At 31.9% G+C, this 22,663-nt stretch overlaps 2 protein-coding genes across 19 annotated transcripts in view; both read right to left on the bottom strand.

Moving 5' to 3' along the window:
* The window catches only part of sei (potassium voltage-gated channel seizure), a 124,360-nt gene that overhangs the window by 57,787 nt on the left and 43,910 nt on the right, over window positions 1-22,663 (bottom strand). For 9 of the 18 annotated variants that reach the window (XM_070641539.1, XM_070641542.1, XM_070641547.1 and 6 more), the window contains exons 6-13: window positions 17,760-17,789; window positions 17,569-17,688; window positions 17,214-17,382; window positions 16,991-17,159; window positions 16,855-16,936; window positions 16,118-16,228; window positions 8,004-8,161; window positions 6,977-7,018 (exon numbers count right to left, since the gene is read on the bottom strand). In XM_070641539.1, the coding sequence (XP_070497640.1) occupies window positions 6,977-7,018; window positions 8,004-8,161; window positions 16,118-16,228; window positions 16,855-16,936; window positions 16,991-17,159; window positions 17,214-17,382; window positions 17,569-17,688; window positions 17,760-17,789 (881 nt within the window). Of the gene's footprint in view, window positions 1-6,976; window positions 7,019-8,003; window positions 8,165-16,117; window positions 16,229-16,854; window positions 16,937-16,990; window positions 17,160-17,213; window positions 17,383-17,568; window positions 17,689-17,759; window positions 17,790-22,663 lie in introns of all 18 variants that reach the window. The other 9 variants (XM_070641545.1, XM_070641552.1, XM_070641555.1 and 6 more) reach the window with 7 other exon arrangements.
* Window positions 19,519-22,661, bottom strand: LOC139091455 (mucolipin-3-like). The gene is made up of 3 exons (XM_070641558.1): window positions 22,245-22,661; window positions 22,019-22,178; window positions 19,519-21,943 (listed from the first exon to the last, which is right to left on the bottom strand). The coding sequence occupies exons 1-3, from the start codon at window positions 22,559-22,561 to the stop codon at window positions 20,507-20,509; spliced, it is 1,914 nt and encodes a 637-aa protein (XP_070497659.1). The 5' UTR covers window positions 22,562-22,661; the 3' UTR covers window positions 19,519-20,506.

Here is a 22,663-nt window from a genome sequence, read left to right as displayed (position 1 = left end):
TAATGATTTATTAATATAATTTATATATAAATCCACAATTTTAAAATTAATTTAGATTAATTATCACTGACTAATACAGAATATTGGGAATATGAACTAATTTAAGATTTAAAAATATTTTTAAAGCTAGTAAAATTAAAGTTGAATTTTGAGTTAAAAATTCATGAAAATATTCAACTGGAGCTAATTGAATTTGCATAAGATTAAACAATTTAATTTCTTGAATAATTCCTGAATTAAAAGCAAATTCCCGAAAGGCACAAGACGTGGAAAATCTCAAAAAAAAGTGTCTGTAGGCCGACGTGACTGTGGGGTGGTATCGCATGGGGTTTAATCCGGTCATTAAAAAAACATTATTTTTTCCATTTTCTATGCCGAGTATATTGTCGTAAATTCCCCAAAAATGTTCAGATTTCATAAAAATTTCCATTCTAAATACACTCTTAAATATTACAAATCTTGTAAAAATTCCAAAACCTATTCGCACTGCTCGGGTTCAAAATCATTACGAAAAAACAAAAATATTATGCTGCTGTTGCACTACACAATGCAAATACATTTTATACCAGTAGTACTACCCATATTATTCCTATGTATACATGTATATACTTTCAGATTTTTTAATTATATTGCTTGTTATACCATTTTAAGCGAAACGTATAATAACAACAATAATTTTATATTAAAATGTTCTCTCTCGCAATGACTTTTTTACAATTTTTTAAATTTATTTTTAATTAAACCATGCCTGCAATTATCCACTTGCTTTTTATATTTTACAAATCATTTCACTTGTCACATTTTTTTTGTCATGTTTTTTTACTCATTTCCTAATACGGAAAAATATTTCACATTTATTCTTCATCAATCACTCAAAAATTTTATATTTTTCCATACTTTATGCTATTTATTCACAAAACGATATTTTTATTTCCAGCCGCTTCAAGCATAAAATTGACAGCAAATAAGATATAGAGAAAAAATTTCTTGTTCATGGAGCTTAGCACAAGATACTTTTATTATTTTATTTCTCTTTATTTTGTCTTCTTTTCATTCAAATTTTCACACTAACTGAGCTCGAGAGCCGACTTAACATTTATACACGAACGGAGAGGAAAAATATTTTTTTTTTTAAAAAAAAAAGACACAACAAAAATAAAATATTTTTTTTCCTTTTATTTGATTCGCGATTCGCATGAAAATTCCAAATCAGACTTTTCACATTGATAGTTCTATTTGCACTGATTTTCCCTTCTATGCTTTTTGCATTTCTTTTTCATTCTACACTTTTTTTGCCGTTTTTTTTTCCACCGACACCGATATGTATACAACAATCAGACAATGGTCTGACACGCAAACATTGACACATTTTTACTCCATACCGTATATAAAGGCACGAACTCTTTTCTTTCTTCTGTTTTGCTCTTCCACTCAACATTTATTTTTTTTTGTATTTTTTAGAAAAATGTGCTTTTTCAGCGTTGTATGTGTGGAGCATGAAAGCTTTCATGTTTACACCAATACAAAAGCACATGGAAAAAAAAACACTTCCTTACTCTCTCGACTCTTTTTTGCCACACTGTGCACGACATACAAAAACAAAAATTTCAAATACAATACATTATAAAAATTTTATAGTTGAAGCTTTCAACGAATTTTACCGAAGCAGCACACTCACAACGACAATGAGGATGAATACAAAATGTTCTCTTCCTCTATGCCTTATTTTTTGTTCTGTGTGCAAAAATATTTAAATGACGATAGGAAACGGTTTGGAAGTTTTTACATTTTTAACAAACTTTTTTTCATATTTTCGGATGGTTTAATTGTAAAGCCTCCGTGAGAAAGTACCAGAAACATATTCATGTACCTTTTTTTATGCTCGTGTACCGTTCAAGAGTAATTTCGGGAAATTTTTTAACCAAATAAAAAATCATTATTGTATAACAACAAACAGTCCAGATTTAAAGCGATGAATGGACAGCACAGTAACCCAAAAAAAAGGGAAATCTAATAAAGTTATTTACATTTGTTGTAATCAGTTAAATGGATATATGAAGGAGGGGAGAAGATATTCAATTTTCAATATCAACATTGTGGCTTACATAAATTTTATTTTTATACGTTTGTTTTTCACTCTGTCGCTCTGTGCTGCTCATTCGCTCCACATATTTTTATTCATCCTGTCTCTTCAAAGTTCCTTCTTATTTGTTTTTTAGATTTTTAATAACCTTCCACATTGGATTTACACTGATTGTGTAATAAATTATCCAACTCGGATCCGAATGTGGACAGTATTTACTGAAATGTTTTATGTCCTTATGCACAATTATAGAGAATTATTATTGAAACGATTAAGAATGACTGAAATTTAACTTCCATTCATTGAAATAATTTAATTAAATTTTAATTTCATTCCTTATTTATGAACTTGAGGCAACTAGTTGGAAAAATTATGTTTGTGCAAATTTCTGCTAGATAAAGCTGTAATTTAATAACAATGGCTTATGAACATTGTTTCTTTTTCTAAAACATTCGGAGCATAATTGAAGTAAGATCTTGAGAATATCTATGACTGCATACATTTCTCTTGAAGGCAAACAGATGTTTTGTATTATTGTTAATTAATAGTTCAAGTATTAGTTTGCAAGTGGCTTTGGCTTGAAGACAGTGGTGTAATATGTAAGTCTGAGTGGAATAGTTCAGGAAATTGACTATAATTTGCTGTTAGGGAACTGTAGAAAAGAAGCCTATTGATACTAGGATGTGAAAGTGCCCAGGACCATAGCCAATAGCGTAAACCTTAACTTTAGGAACAATTGGACTTTTTGAATCAAAAACCCCACAAAATTGAATGTTTTTTTGAATGGTAAGACTCTAACGTCAATATTCCGTGTATATCTCGCCATAAGGTCGCGTTTTGAGCAATAAAGAGTATTTCGCTGCAGGTAGCATTACAGAACGAATTTGCTTGTATAGGCCGGCACTTCCAGTCAATAGAAAATATATAAAATTACTTTGATAAACTTTAAAAGCTGTTCTTATGATAATAAATTTTCCAAAAACATATTGGGCATTTGGAAGTAAGCCACGGATATTAAGGTGAAGGCAAAATTGGAAATAAAATTGACTTTCTAAATAATCTTAGTGGGGCAGTAAAAATATGTCATTTGATGACTTTAGGATCAACAAAGAATTTAAAGAATTTAATTAAGTTGCCATTTTAATATCTTAACTGCTGTTACTAGTTACTAGATTAGTTTAAATCTGTCGACATCCAGAATGCCAATGCATGACTAAGCATGAATCTAAATTGACATAAATTCATAATTAAGCTGCAATAATCAAAAGCTATAAAATTCCAGACCATCCCTGGGAACATCCTCAACAATTTCACTGTCAGTCAATGACTTATTTCCCTTCCTTAGCAACACTTCAAATATAAAACTTAATAAAATATTAAAACACATGACAATCTACATTACAGACTATATAATTATTCGTAAGCTTCTCCTTATTTCCATAAGAACCACTTTGTATGGATTTCACACAATGAAAAATTAACCAAATTCACAGACAATTTATAAACTATTGAGAATTGAAGCAAGTCCACAAACAAGGCAAGTTTATCATCTTCAATAATTCAAGTCATTCGAGTCAATTATCAGATCCTTCACTTCATTGTCATTTTTTTTGCCATTTCCTTTCCTTTACAACTAAAGAAAATGAAGACGACGAAGAAATTTGTGGAATAGAATGTAAAATAAGGTCACACATTATGGTAAGTGTTATGCACAACACATATTATGTACATTAAGTGAATTCATTTATAGATTCATGCCATCCACAGTTGCACATTTGAATGCATGTGAAGGTTCAATAATAAACCAAAAGTGAGTGAAAAAAAGGAGTCACCAAAACATGTTGTATGTTGTAAATATTAAGCCACAATAGCATTAAGACATTTTTATTGGAACGCTCTAATGCGACGGTCTGCCTTTTGTGAAAGAATACACGACAGGCATAGAATGAGGAATAGGCTTGTGGTGAAAAAAAAAACACAAAAAACAATAGAGGAACCTTAAATGAATGTGAAAGAATAATCACGAATCGCGATATAATGATTATTGAATGATTGGTCTATGTCAGAGCGCGAAGTGGAACTAAAAAATAGATTTTTTGGCACAAATTTGTTTTGGAAAATTTTACATAAATCAATAATCACATAATATAATGATGATGCCAATGATTTAAGTAGCTATAATTTGTGGAAAATATTTTGCATACATACATCACCCTCTCCCCCAATTAGATACATGAAATTGCTATTTGATGTTATTGGATAAGCAAATAATTGACAAATTGTTATCGATCTGATCAGCTAATTTTTGATTGTTTTGAATGCTTATTAGCGGCATGGCCTGTTGCAGAAAATTGTGCTTATGACTGTGTTTTGTCGGTTTGGTATTGAATTTAGAACTTATAGTCGTTATTTAATGAAGAGCTTTGCTCAAAATGCATGATCAAGCCTAGTACCGGATTCGTTTGTGCTTTCCGAGACTGACAATGATAAAGGGCTAGAGTTAGGCTAAGGATCAAGAGTAAAATACCTGCGGAGAACAGGCAGCAATTTGGGCAGGAGCTCCAAAAGCCATTAGGTACAGAACAGTGCTAGATCACACAGAACATCAGCTTGTTCCACTCAGGATATACCAAGAATCCCCCAATAAAACAAAACCTATAAACCAGACTAAATTGACCGACCCTCAATTCCACTCTTAATTGAATCTACATCACCAACATTAAAAATGCGTTATTGCTTCCTACCTCTACACACATCACCTTTACTAATTCACTTTGCAAAAGCGCGCGAGGGGTGAAAAAATTCGATTTGTAATTATGATTGTCTATGTAATTACATTTTGCACAGACAGTACAAACAACAACGAGACATCAATTTTATAATTCATATGAGTAAAAATTGAAAAATTCAACCTACATGTTCATGTATGTCCATGTAGATGAAAAATTATTGTCATAATCGTCACACAAAAAAAGGGAAGCCATGAAAGCATCAAGCTTTGATGACCTACAAATTCGATAATTTCTCATGTCTAATTTTTCATCTACACAGAATGTAACGATGTTTCCAAAGATCATATAGCTACAGCATATAAACACGAAAGGGAGCATAAGTAAAATGAACATTTTCACATTTTCATGTCATGAGTAGTACAAGCATCAGACCAGTCAAACAAAGTGATGCGATTGATGTCTAACACCTTTCAATAATGTACTAAAAATCCCATGATACCACACAGTGACATGATGTAAGAACATTAATTAGATAAAGTTCATCTACAGCCTAACTTGAGTGTGACCAACTTTCACATAAACAATATATTCTTATTCCTCAAATGTCCAAGACATAACATGCATGATGCAGGAATAGACAACAATGCTCTCAAAAAGTCATTTCCACAAGAAAAGAATATTTTTCATGATATCTTTCATATTTTTTGTCATATATGAATGTGAGCATGAAAACGATATCAAAATTTAATCAACGCTTGTTATGATTCTGTCCTTCTTTCGTGCTGAATGTTTTTTTTTTCTTCCTTCCCGTATCATTGAGTCATTTTTCAATGTCCACTGCCTCTGTGTCTATTTTTTTTCCTCCTCAAACATTAGTCGAATTAAACATTTTTTTCTCTCTCTTGCTGCCTTGCTTTCTTAATGCTCAGAGGATATTCAATAAATAGATAGAAAGGAATTAAGGGTAACAGAAGAGAATGCCTTCTTGATTTGTCGTCATTAAGGAGGCCAAATAAGAACAAAAGAAAAATTCTTCAACCCAATTTAAGGATTTCATTACATTTCTGTATTAAAATTTAATCCTTTTTCTTAAGAGTTTTAAATGTTTTGGAAAGTTAATGAGATGACTGGGGTGACAATAGGGTTGTGATCGATATTTGAGAGGTTTTAGTGATTCATTTAGTGATGAATTGTTCGACTTAATTTAAAGATTTCAGAATGTAAACAAAGAATTTGAATTTTGGAACTTTTTTAAAAGCTCAGATAATGGACAAAATGAATTTTAAGCTTTTTGAAAGCTCTGTCAAATTGGACAATATTGGTCTCCAGACCCTAAGAGGCAAAGAACATGTTTTCGAGTGCTTGCTCACCTTAAAGCTATATTAGCATGCTCGTGAGCGTTTCTCTAAGTTTATTCTGCTCTCGAGAACATGTTCTTTGGTGAGAATTACTCTTCTTTAGTGAGGATTGTCCCTTTGAGATTTGTGTTACATTTGCCTTTTAAATATGATATTTTAAGACATTTGTAATATAAATTAGAGATTAAAGTAGAGATTAAACATCAATTTAAAATGAAATTTTGATTTTTATCCGATCGTCACAAGTTCTACATGGTGGCCAGATGACGGCCACATGACAACCAAATAGCAATTTTTATGTCATTTCACATGAAAGTTGCCACTTGGAGCTACATAGCAGCCAATTGTCTACCATTAATAAGTTGTGCCCTAGCATAAAAGCATATGCTCATTGAGCACCATATTGTACTACTGGTAGCATGCTCATTGATACCTTAATGTGCTCATTAAGCATATGCTTGTATGTAAGGGTTGCCGATTCAGCTAAATAACTCAAAAAGTTCAAATGAGCTTTATAAACAACAAATTATGTATGCAAGATGAGCATCTATTTAGATAATCGCAGATATTATAATTATGTTCTTTAAATGTATCGCAGTTCTATTCATAAATTCTTGGTGGAATTTCCAGTACAACGTCGTTATTGCAAATAATCAACTGTATAATACACATGAATAATGAGACAAATTTTGTTCATCGAATAAGTAAAGAGACTAAAGAATATTTGCAAGATTACACTAATCTATTTAATGTGAATATTCAACATAAAAAGAAAAGAATATATAGAGGAATAGATAATTTACCTGTGCTACTTTTTCACCCATATTGGTGCCTGTCCTAGTGCCCTGAAAGTATTTAGCTGAACCATTATCCTATAATAACCATCATGGGGATATACCCGCCATTTAACACAGAATACACATAGAAGTAGTGAATATACATCAAATTTATGTATTGTGGATAACAGAGAGACACACGCGATCAAGAATATATATAAAAAAAAGTATAAAAAGAGAAGAGAAAGAAGAAAAAAAAACAAAACAAACATTTTCATTGTAAAAAAGAACTGGAGAACAAGAAGAACTAGAAGGAGGATAGAAATCCACAAAATGTTGGGTATCATTTTCACTAAATATGCAGCTACTAAAATCTCAAGCCTTTTTGTCTTAGTGAGTGTGTTTGAAAGAAAAATATTTTGTATCTATGTATGTTCATCCTCAAAAAACTACATATTTTCTGTACATAATTTGTTAAGCGGATTGCAACATGTGGATGTCTGAAAGTTCATAATCGCATCGCTAAAACTACAGACTTTAGACTCTTTTATATTATTATTTTTGTGTGTATCCTTTTTGATGTGGGAATTCGCTAGTTTTTTTTGCATTCTTAACTTCTACAAAACACAACAACAACAAAAATAAAACAACATAAGTTCTCCATTGTATTCTCTTAGGCATTCAAGTAACTCTCTTTTTGCTCGGTGCATTTGCCTTTTTTTTACGAGAGAAACAAAAGAAGGAAGTCTGGTGTGTGCAAATAACATAATGTAAAATAATAGGTCATGCATGTAACAATTATATTGCCAATTGTGACTCTTTCTCATAATTGTGAATATGTTCATGTGAATAACTAATAGCACTTTTGGTGAAGGGGTCACTGTATGTGTGTTTGCGTGGCGGTAATCTTAGTATTATTAATATTATTATAAGTAGGTGTAATAGGTGTAGCTAGTGTGTCTTCTATAAAGAATTTTTTCAATTCATATTAAAGCATACAACAACAAAAAAATTGACGACAAATTTAAAATTAAGCAGCACAATTGTAACTCACCCTCGTCTTTGTGGAATCGGAAGGCACATTTGAGATGGATGAGCCAGTTCGTGTCTCATTGCTTGGATGCTTGTGAAATGATATCGCTCTATAACGTTGCAAATCACTCTCACTCGATACATATGGAAAATATTGTCGAACAGCTTTACCACTTGGACCTGCTTGAGAGTTGAAATAAACAGAGAGAAAAAAATTAAGTTTATTATGAGATTTTCAGTCATTTAAAACACTTTTGTATTGCAAAATATTCATCAAGTAGTATAAGTATATATCGTACAGCACTTGTATATATGCACCAAAAAAGGTAACACAAACCTACCTCATGACAATTAAAGCGAAATTATACAGATGATTAAAATAAAAAAAATATCCACTAAAAGCATAATTAAGTATGAATGCAAAAATTAACTCTTTGTTGTTCTGGATTCATACAAACAAACAGCAGAACAGCAACAAAAAACTACAGAGAAGAAATAAAGTTTCGAGAATTTCTGTGTTGACAAATTGATAGTTGTCGTAAACCATAAGTGGTGAACTATTTTTTACTTTTTTTAGCATGATGACATTTTTTTTTTTTTCAAGTAAAGTGAATATACACATTATGTGGCATTTCAAATTGAATTGCTTTAAACTATTTTATTTTGTTGCTGTACAGAAAGATTTTTAAAGAATTTTTTGTCATGGACTCGGTTTGGGATTTAAAAGAAATCGACTTTTTAAATCGAAAGTTGTTTGATATTGAAATTTGGTGAATGACTTGACTGATTGGCACAAATTAATCATGACAGTCAAATGGCTGCTATGTTGCGCATAAGTGGCAATTTTCATGCAAACTCTTATGAAAATTGTATCTTGGATACCATGCTGTCGCCAACTGACAGGCATGAAAAACTTGTGCCGATCTAGTTGAAAGTTAAAAGTGGAAAAATCTATCAAAAAACTTGTAATAAATCTGATAAAGATCACTATTATAAGTGTCTTACGTCTCTTGATTTTTCATCCCAATTAAGAATGGAGGTCTATGACTAAGCTGTCTTAAATAGCTTATACTAAAGAATTTTGGAACAAGAAGGGAGGAAGGCCTAAAAAATCGGTATTTTGCGGAACGTAATAAGTGTACAGTCCGCTTGATTTTTGGAATAAATATGCAAAACGACTAAAAATTATTTATGTACTTTACCGTGCATCACATAAAATCACAACAAACTTCTAAATAAAATGTTCAATAAGTCACTCAAAAAATTACAAAAAATCAACTGATTGTGCTACATGAGGTATGCAGACTACTATGTACAAACAACTCATTAATTAAATGTCTCTAAATCTACTGAACTAAACTAGTAAAAAAACATTAAGAGAAAAATTAATTAAAGTGATATTTTTTTTATTTTGCTTCCAAAGAGATTGAAAATATGGAGAGGGAGAAGCTTTATGAAAAATGCAATAAAATTGTAATTTTCGACAATTAAGGATTAGCTTTTATGAAGCTTAAATTTAAAGAATCTTGAAGCATAAATATGTAATAGGAACATGTCTATAATTGTCGATGATGAGCAAATCCATTGACATTTGATGAGCTAAAAGCTTTATTATCTGGAATGCCGGCTGTCAGGGGTGTATTCAATGGGTCAAACCCAACTAAATTTGACGCACTTAAATTAAACTAAACGCTTTAAGGTTCAGGATGAAGGAGGAAGGGAGAACGAACTGTGGAGCGAAGAGGAATCTGGAGGGGAGGGAACGGAGTGCGGTGCTTGGTACCTATTTAGTCAATAGAAATTCAGAGAAATCTATTGTTAATTCTGCTACTTGATAAATCAACAATCCCTAATAAATCTTCTCATTTTCACATCAATTCCAAGAAAAGCTTCCCCCACCAAAACACAAGAAAAAAGTCATCAACGATGAAGAAAACAAACATGTTACTTCAAATTGCAATGATCCGATTTCAAAGCGATGAGTAATGTTTTATAAATAGCCATAGCACTTGAACTTATTTGTCACAAGAATTGAAGGTAAAATGCGCTTTGTTCATCTACTCAAATCAGAAGTGACATCTGGTCTAGTCTCTTATGTGCTCACTCGACAATCTTAAATTACATTCTCTTCTTATTTATTTACTTCCTCATTTTAAAAGTAATTAAACTTTATAGTTGAGTTAATTTTATTATAAAAAAATAAATTCCATTCTCTGCTGATTAGCTTGCTTGCTGTGTATCTTAAATAACGTATAATAATCAATGATTATGGTAGGAAAGCTATACTTAACATTACAGCTATCATATTTACATAAGCTTAAGCAATCTACAATGTTCATCGTAGGCAACATCATAGTAAATGGCTTCTAATTTCCCCCAAAAAAATTCCTTTTCTTTTCTCTTCATTCAGCGTAAAGGAAGGAATTTGTGTATTTTTTTGACGTCATCGATTTCTTGGCTTTTTTTTATGTGTGTATTTTCATACTTAATAGTAATATAGAGGAACGAAAAAAAAAAATCTAGTGATTAATTGCGTGTTCATTTCCTTAACCCAATGTGCCCTTCACGGTGAGGGGTAAAATCCCCGAAAAATATTATTCCCACAGCCCAGCGGGATAAAAACCCCGAAAACCGCAAATTTTTATATGTTCCCTGCGGGATAATATTCCCACTTAGAAATGTACGTGGGATTATTATCCTGCCGGGAAAATATTAATCCCACATATATTTTCAAGTGGGATTTTTATCTTCCAGGAAGATAATATTTCCACTTACATTTCCAAGTGGGAATATTATCCTCGTGGACCACGATTAAAATCCTGGTTTAACTTAAATCCGGGAATTAAAAGAGTCCTTGTGGATAAAAATTCCACTTGTATTTTCAAGTGGGGTTTTTATCCTCAAAGATTTTCATGAAGATAAAAATTTCGCTAAAGTCGGTGGCTAAATGTTCGATTATTTTAGCAAATATTGTAGTATTGTAGAAGGTTTAATTCCAGATTTAGTTCTTGGAAGTGACTTGGACTCAACTGAATCTTGTGTTTATGGTCGAGGAAGAGACTAACACTCTACGCGGAAGAATTATGTCAACAATACTATTTGATTGATAGGTAAGATAAGAAAGAAGTCAGAAAGGATTGAGGGGAACACTTGGCTGGAAAAGCGCAAGCTTCTGATGACTGTGGTAATATTAGCGGCCACTATAATACTATTAAAGAGCTTGGTAGACATTCAGTAAGAAAACAGGCGCCAATAAAATCAAAAGAGGGAAAAGTCTTGTTCACTTTTGATGAGCAGACTGCTAGGTGGAGAGACCACTTTGAGGAAGGAACAAAGAGATGGAACAGTTGTTGAAACAATCGACAGTCCCGAAGCTTTTCCAATTAAGACGAAATCAGCAAGCATGAAAGAAATAGTTGAGGCAGTCAAGAAACTGAAAATGGTAGCAGATTGCGATGCTATTCCTTCTGAAATCCTTAAAGTGGATGCAAATGCCACGGGAAAGATGCTCAAGCCATTTTTTGATTAGATTTGGTCCCTAGAGTAGTACATAGAGGATTGGAAAGAGGGTCTCATCGTAACGCTTTCTAAGAAAGTGGCCCCTAATATTACCACAGTCAGCAGATTCGTCCTGAATAAGACACGCAATGTGAGCTTGCGCTTTTCCAGCCAAGTGTTCCCCTCAATCCTTTCTGACTTCCTTCTTATCTTACCTATCCATCAAATAGTATTGTTGACATAATTCTTCCGCGTAGAGTCTTAGTCTCTTCGACCATAAACATAAGATCCAGTTGAGTCCAAGTCACTTCCACGAACTAAATCTGGAATTAAACCTTCTACAATACTACAATATTCGCTAAAATAAGCGAACATTTAGCCACCGACTTTAGCGAAATTTTTATCTTCATGAAAATCTTTGAGGATAAAAACCCCACTTGAAAATACAAGTGGAATTTTTATCCACAAGGACTCTTTTAATTCCCGGATTTAAGTTAAACCAGGATTTTAATCGTGGTCCACGAGGATAATATTCCCACTTGGAAATGTAAGTGGAAATATTATCTTCCTGAAGATAAAAATCCCACTTGAAAATATATGTGGGATTAATATTTTCCGGCAGGATAATAATCCCACGTACATTTCTAAGTGGGAATATTATCCCGCAGGGAACATATAAAAATTTGCGGTTTTCGGGGTTTTTATCCCGCTGGGCTGTGGGAATAATATTTTTCGGGGATTTTACCCCTCACCCCCTTCACCCACAAAAAAAATAGCCAAACGTGGAAAAAAGGCACACGAGAAAAGGGGTTAGCTGTGCTCTTTTTTTACACACCACCAACGTCATGAATGCGAATTTCACTCGCTCCTTTTTTTCGATTTTTTTTTTCTTGACTTTCTATGTGTGTTCCTCTATACTTATTTATTATTCCTCACACAAATTACTTTTATTAAGTCAGTCGAGCTTATGGTTGAGCTTTTTTTTTTGGTGGACGGTTATGAAAATTAACAAACACAAGGCAAGAAAGTAAGAAGGAACTAAAATGTTAGTGAGAGAAAAAAAGGAAAAGAGAAATTAGTAAAGGTCGTCCTGAATAAACGAGTCGAGCGCATATCATTTTGATGTTTGACATACTTAAAGACTTGATTTAGGTATTTTTTTTGGACAGTGTTTTACTATGAAGGACGATGGTGAGAAACATTATTTTTAAGGACATTAAAGACTGTTTGAAAAATTGATTGCATTTAATGTAAAAGTTTAATGTAATTAAGATGTTTGTGTTAAAGGAAGACAAACAATGCATCACGATGTGATCAACTGGACTGTGATCTAAATATTGATTAAGCATTAGATAGTTTTAACGTATTTCTGTCCATTGTGCGTTGCATAACTCTTCTTTTACGTGCAATTCGCATACTGCAAGTTACGGCAGGTGTTGTCTGTTCCCTGAATCACACCTTCGTGATTCCCATACAAATAAGAACAAAATCGAGGACTGGTTCATACAAAAATGCGTATTATAGGGTGCTATAGATACTCATGCTTCTCCGCTACGTTAAGATTTAGAGACAAAGCCTTTAATGGTCGGCAGTCGTGATACCTTCCGTGCTTTCAAAAACTTCCACTTCGTCCACCTCTAATTGTGAGTATACTCGACGAAATTCACCAATTTATGCAGATATTATGTCTGGAAAATTGATATTATGTTTGTAATCCATGCTTTCGTATTTTTGCTGTCAATAAACTTTCCAGTCTACATGAGTGACATTTAATCAACCAAAGTGACTTGACAGCAATGAAACGATGATGTCAATGATATAGCAGACATGTGGACACATAAAAATTGACAGAACAGTACTTTTGTTCATTTAATACTTTTGTATGCTAATTTTCAATTTTCTGGACGTAGTCAAAGGCAAAAATAATTAAAATTAATGGTATGGAAAGTAACAATCACGAGGAATCGTGATTACTAAAGGTACGACTTACTTTTGACTAGCTATAGGCTAACTTTCCGAACAAATCAAGACTAAAGTGGCACACAGCCTCAAACTATCCCTAATATAGCCTTCCCCTTTAGTGTCGCTCGGGCTTTATCAGTTCAAAAGACGAAAATCTTTAAAAATTCAAAATCGATACCCTACTTGACATAAAAAGACATAACATCATTCAAATCATATCTTTTTGGCAGCAAAAATTGAAAAGCATTCATCCACTACTTTTTATAGCAATTACAAATAAAATAATGTGAATTTCTACATCAAAAAGAAACAGTTATTTATGAAATCAGCACTGCCAATAACCAAAAAGATAGTAAATAAATAAATATATGCATTAAGTAAGAATCACCACAACAAACAAACCAAAAAGAACTAAAATAGTTTGTAAGGAACTACATTTTCTCTTCTATTTTTTAATTACTCGAACGAGAAGTTTATGCAGATTATGTGAAAAAAAATTATAATTCTTGCATTTCTCAACCATCGTTGGCACTTAATGTTAAGCTTTTAATCCACTTTAAAGTTCTTCTCTCATTATTTTTATATTAAATATTATAATTCTTTCAATCCACATGAACTCAAGAATAACAAAAAGTAAGGAAAGTTTTTTGTTGAGGTTTTTGTGGGAAAACAAACCACGACTGAAGGGTTTGTAACTGGTGTGATCGAGGGGTCATTTGTGACTAACTGAAGCGCATTTTCCCAGTGTTGAGGACTGTTGAAGGCAGTTAAACTCTGGTTCCACTTTATAAATGAAGACTGCTTTCAAATTTGTTCTAATTTTCGTGTTTTAAGCAGCAACATTGCGTCTTACCGTCAATACGGCGATTGTACGTAGCGTTGCTCCAGTACGTTGTGCAGTTGGTGTTTAACCTGAGATATCGAGTAACATGCAGACAAATCTGCTAATAAAACAGCCGAATCCGAATCTGATTCAAATTTTCAATGGAATTAAATTTTTTCCATGGAAAATTCGAGTCAACTTTGAGTTCTGTGTAATATTTAGTAAAGTCTCTAGAGGCAAATGGTTATGCAACAGAATAAGATATCAAAATTTAAAGAAATTGACTAATAAACACACATCTAAAGCTTCAAAGAAAATGGAAAAATCTCATACTTACAGAACAGACAGACGGACAAACTGTATAAAATACCGACTCTTACCACTAGAAAAATGCGCCTTTAAAAGTTATTATGGATATCTACAATTATGATATGGCATTAAATGATGAAAATCTTTCTCATTCCATTTGTTCTGGTTCTTCACTAATAAGATTTATGTAATAATCTATGTATATACATGTGTATGTATCTTACAGTACTTATATTGGCATGGATATAGAGAGAACATGCAATTTTGAAAATGAATAAAAATTAAAGCGGAAAAAAGAAGAACTACACGCTAGTTTCATAATATACACACACAACTTCTTGTCTTGTATTTTTTTGGCATTTTTTTCTGTTGTTTTGTAACGAAAAAAAATCTTTTTGAGAGTGAAATGAAATGAACGTGAATTTATATATTTATAGTCTATGTAGAACTTGAGAAGGATGTCTTTCAATAGTGTGTCACATTTTTTTTTACATCAATTCTAACCTGTACGGACTCTTGTTTAAAATGATCAAATTAGGGTTTCCACTACCACTTATAAAAACTGTAAGATCTTTCCTAAGTGAAAGAACTTTCTCAGTTTTTATTAAAGGTCAGTTCTCAGAAACAAATGAAATCAAATTCGGAGTACCACAAGGAGCAGTGCTTTCACCAACTCTCTACAACATCTACACATATGATATTGTAAGAGAAACAACCAACAATATCGCACTCTTCGCAGATGATACTGCATTGTATCATTCTGCAGAAAACTCAGCCGATATTGTAACACATCTACAACACACTGGAAGAAAAGTACAACAATACATGAACAAATGGAAAATAAATCTCAACAAACAGAAGACTCAAGCCTTATTCATCACAAATAGGTACTCCAGGCAACTTCCAAGAGACAACATCAAATTCCTCAACGAAAACATCAAATGGGAAACCGAAGCTAAATATCTGGGAATGATAATCGACAAGAGAGTGACATTAAAGCAGCATGTAGAATATGTGACCAACAGAGCTCACACTGCACTAAGACTACTTTATCCCCTCATCAGCAGGAACTCACATCTCGACGTTCGAAACAAACTTCTCATCTACAAGCTAGCCGTGAGACCCATCTTCACATACGGCTGTCCAGCATTTGAACGGATGGCAAAAACACATCTACAAAAACTACAAGTACTACAAAACAAATTCTTGAGAATTGTTCTCAACAAAACAAGATATGAAAGGATATCGGATCTACATACTGAAGCAAAAATACCCTCTATTGAGGACTACGTCGGAAAGTTGCAAGCGAACTTCAACACTCGTCTTGCGTCGCGAAACACCGAATAAACCACAACATAAATTAAAGCAAAACAATTTCAAAATAAAATCAAAAACTAAGTGATGAAGGCGATAAGTCAGAATCCTTTAAAAATTTAAATACAAATAAAATGTATCCAAACTTTGTACATAATTAAGTTAAAAATTTAATGAATAAAAAGTTTATTTTAAAAAAAAAAAAAAAAAAAAAAAAAAAAAATTCTAACCTGTCATAAAATCATCGATTGTGTGAGCGCGCGTTTCCGTGAATACACTTCGCAATTGTTTGGTGAGAATGCGTTCATATGTTGGTAATAATAATTTGGCTTGTTCTGGATCTAAAAAAGCATATACGCACATTGATCAACAAACATCATAACAGTTAGTTTTTTGTTTCTTAATCCATTAATTTGGATGGTTATTGGGTTTAATTTTGAGAGGTTCCAAATCAAGAATACTTTTTGAGTAGCTACATACTTTTCCTGGAAGAATTGATCCTATTTTTGAGCAATAAACTACAAAATTTGATTAAAATTGACTTAAAAATGCTCATTAACATGTAACGTATTTTTCAAATTCAAATATTTTCTTCACAGCAAATTCAAAGTGAATTCGCCCCTAGAAAATTCGTAACCTCAAATATTCACAAACTTGGAACCTCTTAATGTCATAATTTATGATTTTCTTTTAAATAATTTCATTTTTAAAGCTCAAAGCTTTCACAATCATATATAAAGGTAAAGAATATACATCAATTATTAAAACATGTGATAAAATATATAATTTTAACACTTCGCACACAAATTAAATTATAAAACAAACAAACAAACATGAAATATTGAGAACAACATGAAGATAATAACAACAAATGTATAACAAAACAATTAGCAGAATAAAAAAAAAATCCAGTCAAGGAAGGATAGAGAACACAACAAAATAAGTCAAAAAAAATAGAAATTCTTACCTTTTGTTTCAAAATCTAAACTTTTGGTTTGCTGAAACTCAGGCTTGGTTGCATCAACTTGGGGATAAATCTGCAAATAAAACTGTTGCATGTTAATTACATTATGTTATAGAGTAAATTAGACATTATGACATGCCTTATTTGTACTAGTTTTGGTCTCATCAGTTCTTCGAATTATTGGTTCTTGTTTAACTTCTATGAAATCCTTAGTTTTAATTAAAGCTGGTGCCGAATTATTATCCCAGGGCGGTTCAACACGTAGAACCGTTGTCTGACTAATTTTGTCACTGGAATTTAAGAAAATTCTACTCATGTTTAAAGATGTCACGGCTATCATGATTATAATTTATGTACAATACCTATTTGTATCACAAGGAACAACAACAATTCGCTCCGAAGCAGTCTCCTCTTCTTCTTGCGTAACATCCGACGGTGGCGTTAAATAGCCAGCAAGTCGAGTGCCTCTATCTCTTAAACCCATATTTCCAAAGCGAAATGATTGTCGAAAGCTCGCCCGAGCTCTTCCAACTGTATCATGTTATGTATTAATTTTTATTTTTTCGGTAAATGCCATGAAGACGATATACATAATGATTACGATGAAAGAAGGAATTTATTATGTACATGGATGTTATTTAGTTAATCATGAAAGGAAGCAAGAAAAAGAAAAGCGATAAAAAAAATTGTCATCGAAAATTCATGAAAATTTGTTACATTTAGTAAGCTTCAACGGCTCATCTTCATCGGGTTGAGTTTCCGTCGGGGGATCTCCTGATAGATCTTCAAAATTAATTATAAATAATGAAATATCATCTGCTTCGGAACGTATGGGAGCTGATGAAAAATTAATAGGAAAATTTTTTATAATAGTATAAGACAAAGTTTTTACTATGGAATTTGCCTACCTATGACTTCTGAACATAAAAATTTTTCGCCTGAAAAGAGATTAAATTGTTGGAAAATAGTTAGAATCGATGGTTTTAGATCCAATTGTGTCATGTTTTGTGAAAACTTTCAATATTGAAAAAATTACAATTTAAACAGTTTGAAACATGACTGGATTTGTTGCGATGGTGTCTCGTCTGTATAGAGATTGCTCAGGAATATGTCTAGTTACTTATTTTAATCTATAAACCACTAAATAATTAAATTAATTTAAATTGACAATTCGGAAGAAAAAACTGCTGAATTACGCTGAATATATCAAATTCAAAATTTTAACGGTTTTTAACGGTCATTTTCGTCTGAAAGGAAATTTATGAACCTTTTAACCAATATATATATATGTGGTCATACAAAAAAGTGACCGTTAAATTTTTGAAAATTACCAACACTATTATGTGTATTTTACACGGAGAACAATGGAAAATTGTGATGGTGTTAGTTTTGTTTGGGGCGATTTTGGGGCGAAGTTTGTCTGTATGACCACATATATAAATATTGCTTTTAACCTCAGAAATGCGCTGAAATTAGACCAGTCTTTGAACTTTCAAGTGTTTCCCATCACCTCAACCTCCTGTTGTGAATACTTTTTTCCACCATAATAGTTGACGACATACTATAACTCCCAGTTTGAAAATAAATTTATTCCATTTATGCAGATGTGGGAAAGCATTGAATAAAAATGAAAGCTCTTCTATGTATATAGTCGTGATGTATGGAGCTTAAATCAAGCAGTATAGAAAATAAATGAAAAAAATATCCAAAATGCAAATTAATTCAATCGTGCTCTTACAAATTCTATTGCATTTTGCACATGATTCTTTTCATATCGTAAGCAAATTAAATTGAAAATTGTTGTAGTTCCATATCAGTTGAGGTTTGATATTCTGCATGAATTATGTAAAAATAAATTTTTTTTATCATATTTAAAGAATTTAATGATTTTTTTTTATTGAAATTATTTTTATTTAATTTTATTTATTTAAAGCTCTTTATATTCAATGGTTCACATTATATACTTTTTTTGATTTATTTTGATCATTTAATAATAGGTCATATCAACATGCCAAGAAATAAAATGATAGGAATAGATTAACCTGAAAAGTCTCGAGCTATTTAGATTGTTGTATTGCTAATATCAGTGTTTGAGATTTATATTTTCAAATATATCACATGTCGGATTACTGTTGCAAAAATAAGGAAGTGCAAATGTTCAACGGTCAATATATATTTGAAATAAGATTGACGTTAGTTCAAATTTTGAACTTCAAAACACTACAAATGTTTTGAATTTCAACCATTTGTAAAGTTTAACAGTCAAAATTATTTTAAATGTCAAAACAATACAAATTTTTGATTTCATAACATTTGTATGGTTTCTAAAATATACAAATCGCTTAAAATTTCACTTTTAAAACAATATAAATGCCGTACTTTTTCAACATTTGTAAGGTTCTCTTTCTAGTACATACAGAAGCATTTAAATCTAATCAAATGTCAAAAGTCGCATTCATGACACCATTTTTTATCTCCTTCATATATTCTCTATTTATGAATCATGTCATGAACTCAATAAGCATATGATGCACATGATTATTGCAAAAAAAGAGAATAAATTCCTTATCATGCAGAAAATTATCGAGACTTTTCAGACATTATCTCGCCTTAACAATCATCAAGCTAGAAAACCTTGAAACTTTCTAAATGAGAAAAGAAGTGACGTTGAGTAAATGATAAGATTTATTATTGTTCCTACTGTACATGTTTATATGGCTACTTTTTTTGCTTATTTTGGTAACTTCGTATCTTATCTAAACTTTTTTTGTGACTCATTATAATGAAAAATAGCAATTTTACAGCCCATGCAAATTTAACTTCCCTAGAAATTTACTTTGATTCACCTGATTAAACTATAATGTGCTAAATGTTTCTAAAAAAACTATAATTAATGTATTATTGTCTTTTCCGAATAGCTGTGTATTAAATTCCATCATCACAGTGTCAGCAAAAATGATTTATTTAGCATGCTAATGCAAAATTGGAGAGTACTTGACTCATTATCATTAAAGTTTTTGTTTTGCTTTCTAATATTTGTTCATTAATTTACACATTCCGGATTTTGTTTAATTAACTTTGCTTTTGAGGGTATTGGCTCAGTGGTGTATTTAGGAAAAGGCTAGGTTTGTTTTGAAACCGTACATAAGATTTGAATTTGTATGGTTTTGGAGTTTTTGAGTTCAAAACATACCAAATTATAAAAACATTTGTAGGATTTCAACACTTCAAATATTATAAATCCATACAAATTTCGAACATTTGAAGGGTTTTAGTCAAAATGTGTTTCAAAACAGTACAAATGTTTCAAATTAGCAGCTGTTGTATGGTTTCAAATGCATAATGCCTTTAAATACTTCTAATTACACCTCTGACATCCCTTTACATTCTTTTAAACAGAAACAAGTCACATCCAATCAAAAAGACAAATCAATATCACAAATAAACTCAAAAAAGAAGGCAGGAAAAATAAATGAATGAGTAATCATCTTAATTTAATTAATATATGTAAGTATCTATGAGCTACAGATAAACAAATATCCATAAAATGACATCATTTAACAAAAAATAATTAATAGAAAATCTGATAAAAATACAACAATAAGAACTTGTACTAAACAATATTTGGCTAGTAAATGTAAATTAGGAAGATTTTCTAGGGCTTTGGCGATAATGTTGTATATCCCGATGGTCCTGACTCATCCTCATATCGTCGCCTCCAAAAGCAACACATCCGCTTTAAACTTTCACCAATCGCTTCATCGTCATCGACTTCATCACGAAATACACCGGATGATAAGTCACTAACGTCTTTTTCACCCATAAATGCGCGCAAATCACTTTGAGGAAATCCATCGTTATAATATTTCTTGATAGTGTCATAAGCATCCATAATGACAGATATAAAGAGTGATAGAACGACGTAGATATACAAGCTTATGAATACATACAAGTAGATTCGACAGAACCACCATAGAGTAAGTGATTTATCCGACATAATGCTGAATGTTGCAAACATATCGTCACCATTAATTAATGCAAAAAGACATTCTGATGTTGTCGAGAGTGATCGGAACTTAATGTGATATGGACCGAGTATAAGCCACCCGCAGAATGTAAAGCCAGCATAAATGAGTAATGCACATAATAAAAATCGTCCGATATGTGGCAGTGCCTTTTGTAGTGTTAGAATAACGACATTATATGTACGAAAGAATCCAAGATAACGTAACACGCCGAACCAGACGAGTAAATTTCCAATACCCAGCAATAATGAACAATTGTTCCATTCATCGGCTTCAAAATGCTTCCTCTCAATTTCCTCCTTTATTGCTGATCCCGTAATTAATAGAACATCATTAATACAGATCGTTATGTACCACACATTCACAAATTCCCATCGTCCTTTACTGCTCAATTCATGTCCAAAAACTCTGAGGAAAAAGGCTTCTGTTTTCATTCTCAGCTGTTGTGCACGAAAGATGGCACGGCTACATAATGCAAGTGATATTGCACATATGATAATAACAAATACATTCAATATTGACCTTAATGCCTGATCAATTTTACTATTTGTAATAAATTGTGTATCACCTTTACACACTAAACGTTCAGGAACGGCATCAAGCTGCAATATCATTTGACCATCATGATCAGTATTATCAAGTGTTATTGTTACTTTAAAATTATAACAATCAGGAGCTGACATTGGTCCGCTTGCTTTTAAATTCACAGTCTTTATATCAAATTCGATTGTTGTCTTAACAAGTGCTGAAAATTGGATGAACATGTCGTGTGAATGAAGGAATTCTTGAGCGCTGCTATTTGTGTCATTTTTCGTATATATTAAGCATGTTGTATCGATTTCAGGGTTGAAAATGTAACTTTCATTAAATCCAAAAACTATACCTTCCCTGTATTGCATTAAACAGATGCTAACATCACCCATTGAATTATCATCTGTTGCGTACGAATATGGTCCGATTGCTCGACTCAAGTTAGCGAATCCATAGATTGCATAATCTAATGTTGAAAAATATTCATCGACTGTGTAGACAGATAATGGACCAACTTCTGGTGGATATGCGCTCACCTGAAACACATAAATGTACTTTATTATTAAAAAAGTTTCTGAATTTAATTAAAAAAAAAAGTTTTTTAATTTTACCTCCATTTCTGGTGTCCAATTTTCTAGGAAGAGATGTGAGAATGTCACTCGATTATCCCATGTATAATTCACATGAATATATCTCGAATGTGCAAATAAGCATAACTGAATTGTTACTAAAACAATTTTTATGAGTTGAACTACAAATTTGTATGGAAATCTGCAATGCGATAGAATTGATTATTATTAATATAGTTTTTCTTTGTTCATGTATAGCAGCAATTACCTGCGTTTAGCTTGCCATTTCTCTATAGGATTCATAAAATGAAATTGTAGTCGTCTTCTCATCTTATCTTGATTATAAATTGAGGCAGGAGATGACAACGGTGTTGATGAATTTATTTGTGGATCTTCAAAATTTAATTGTTGTGATTCAGTCTCATCATCATCTGTGGATTGTTGTTGCTGTTGATTTCTCATTTCTAATTCTTTTTTTCGCTTTCTATTCTTATATTTATTGATTTTTTCACGTCTTTCCGAGTCACTTTCACTTTCACAACAAGAATTTTCCTCTACTAAAACCTTAGAGGATAAATCACTCATTTCCAAATCACTATACACTTTAATGAAACTTAAAAACAAAGGAGGAGAAAATTAAAATACGTAATTACACAAAGACTTTTTCTTCAAGACTGACTTTTTTGT

The sequence above is a fragment of the Chironomus tepperi genome, unplaced genomic scaffold, assembly GCF_022539635.2.
Source record: "Chironomus tepperi strain 1889 unplaced genomic scaffold, CSIRO-AGI_Ctep_v1 contig_244, whole genome shotgun sequence".
Classification (NCBI taxonomy): Eukaryota; Metazoa; Arthropoda; class Insecta; order Diptera; family Chironomidae; genus Chironomus; species Chironomus tepperi.
Note: the sequence above shows the minus strand (reverse complement) of the source record. Positions and strands in the feature narration are given on the sequence as shown.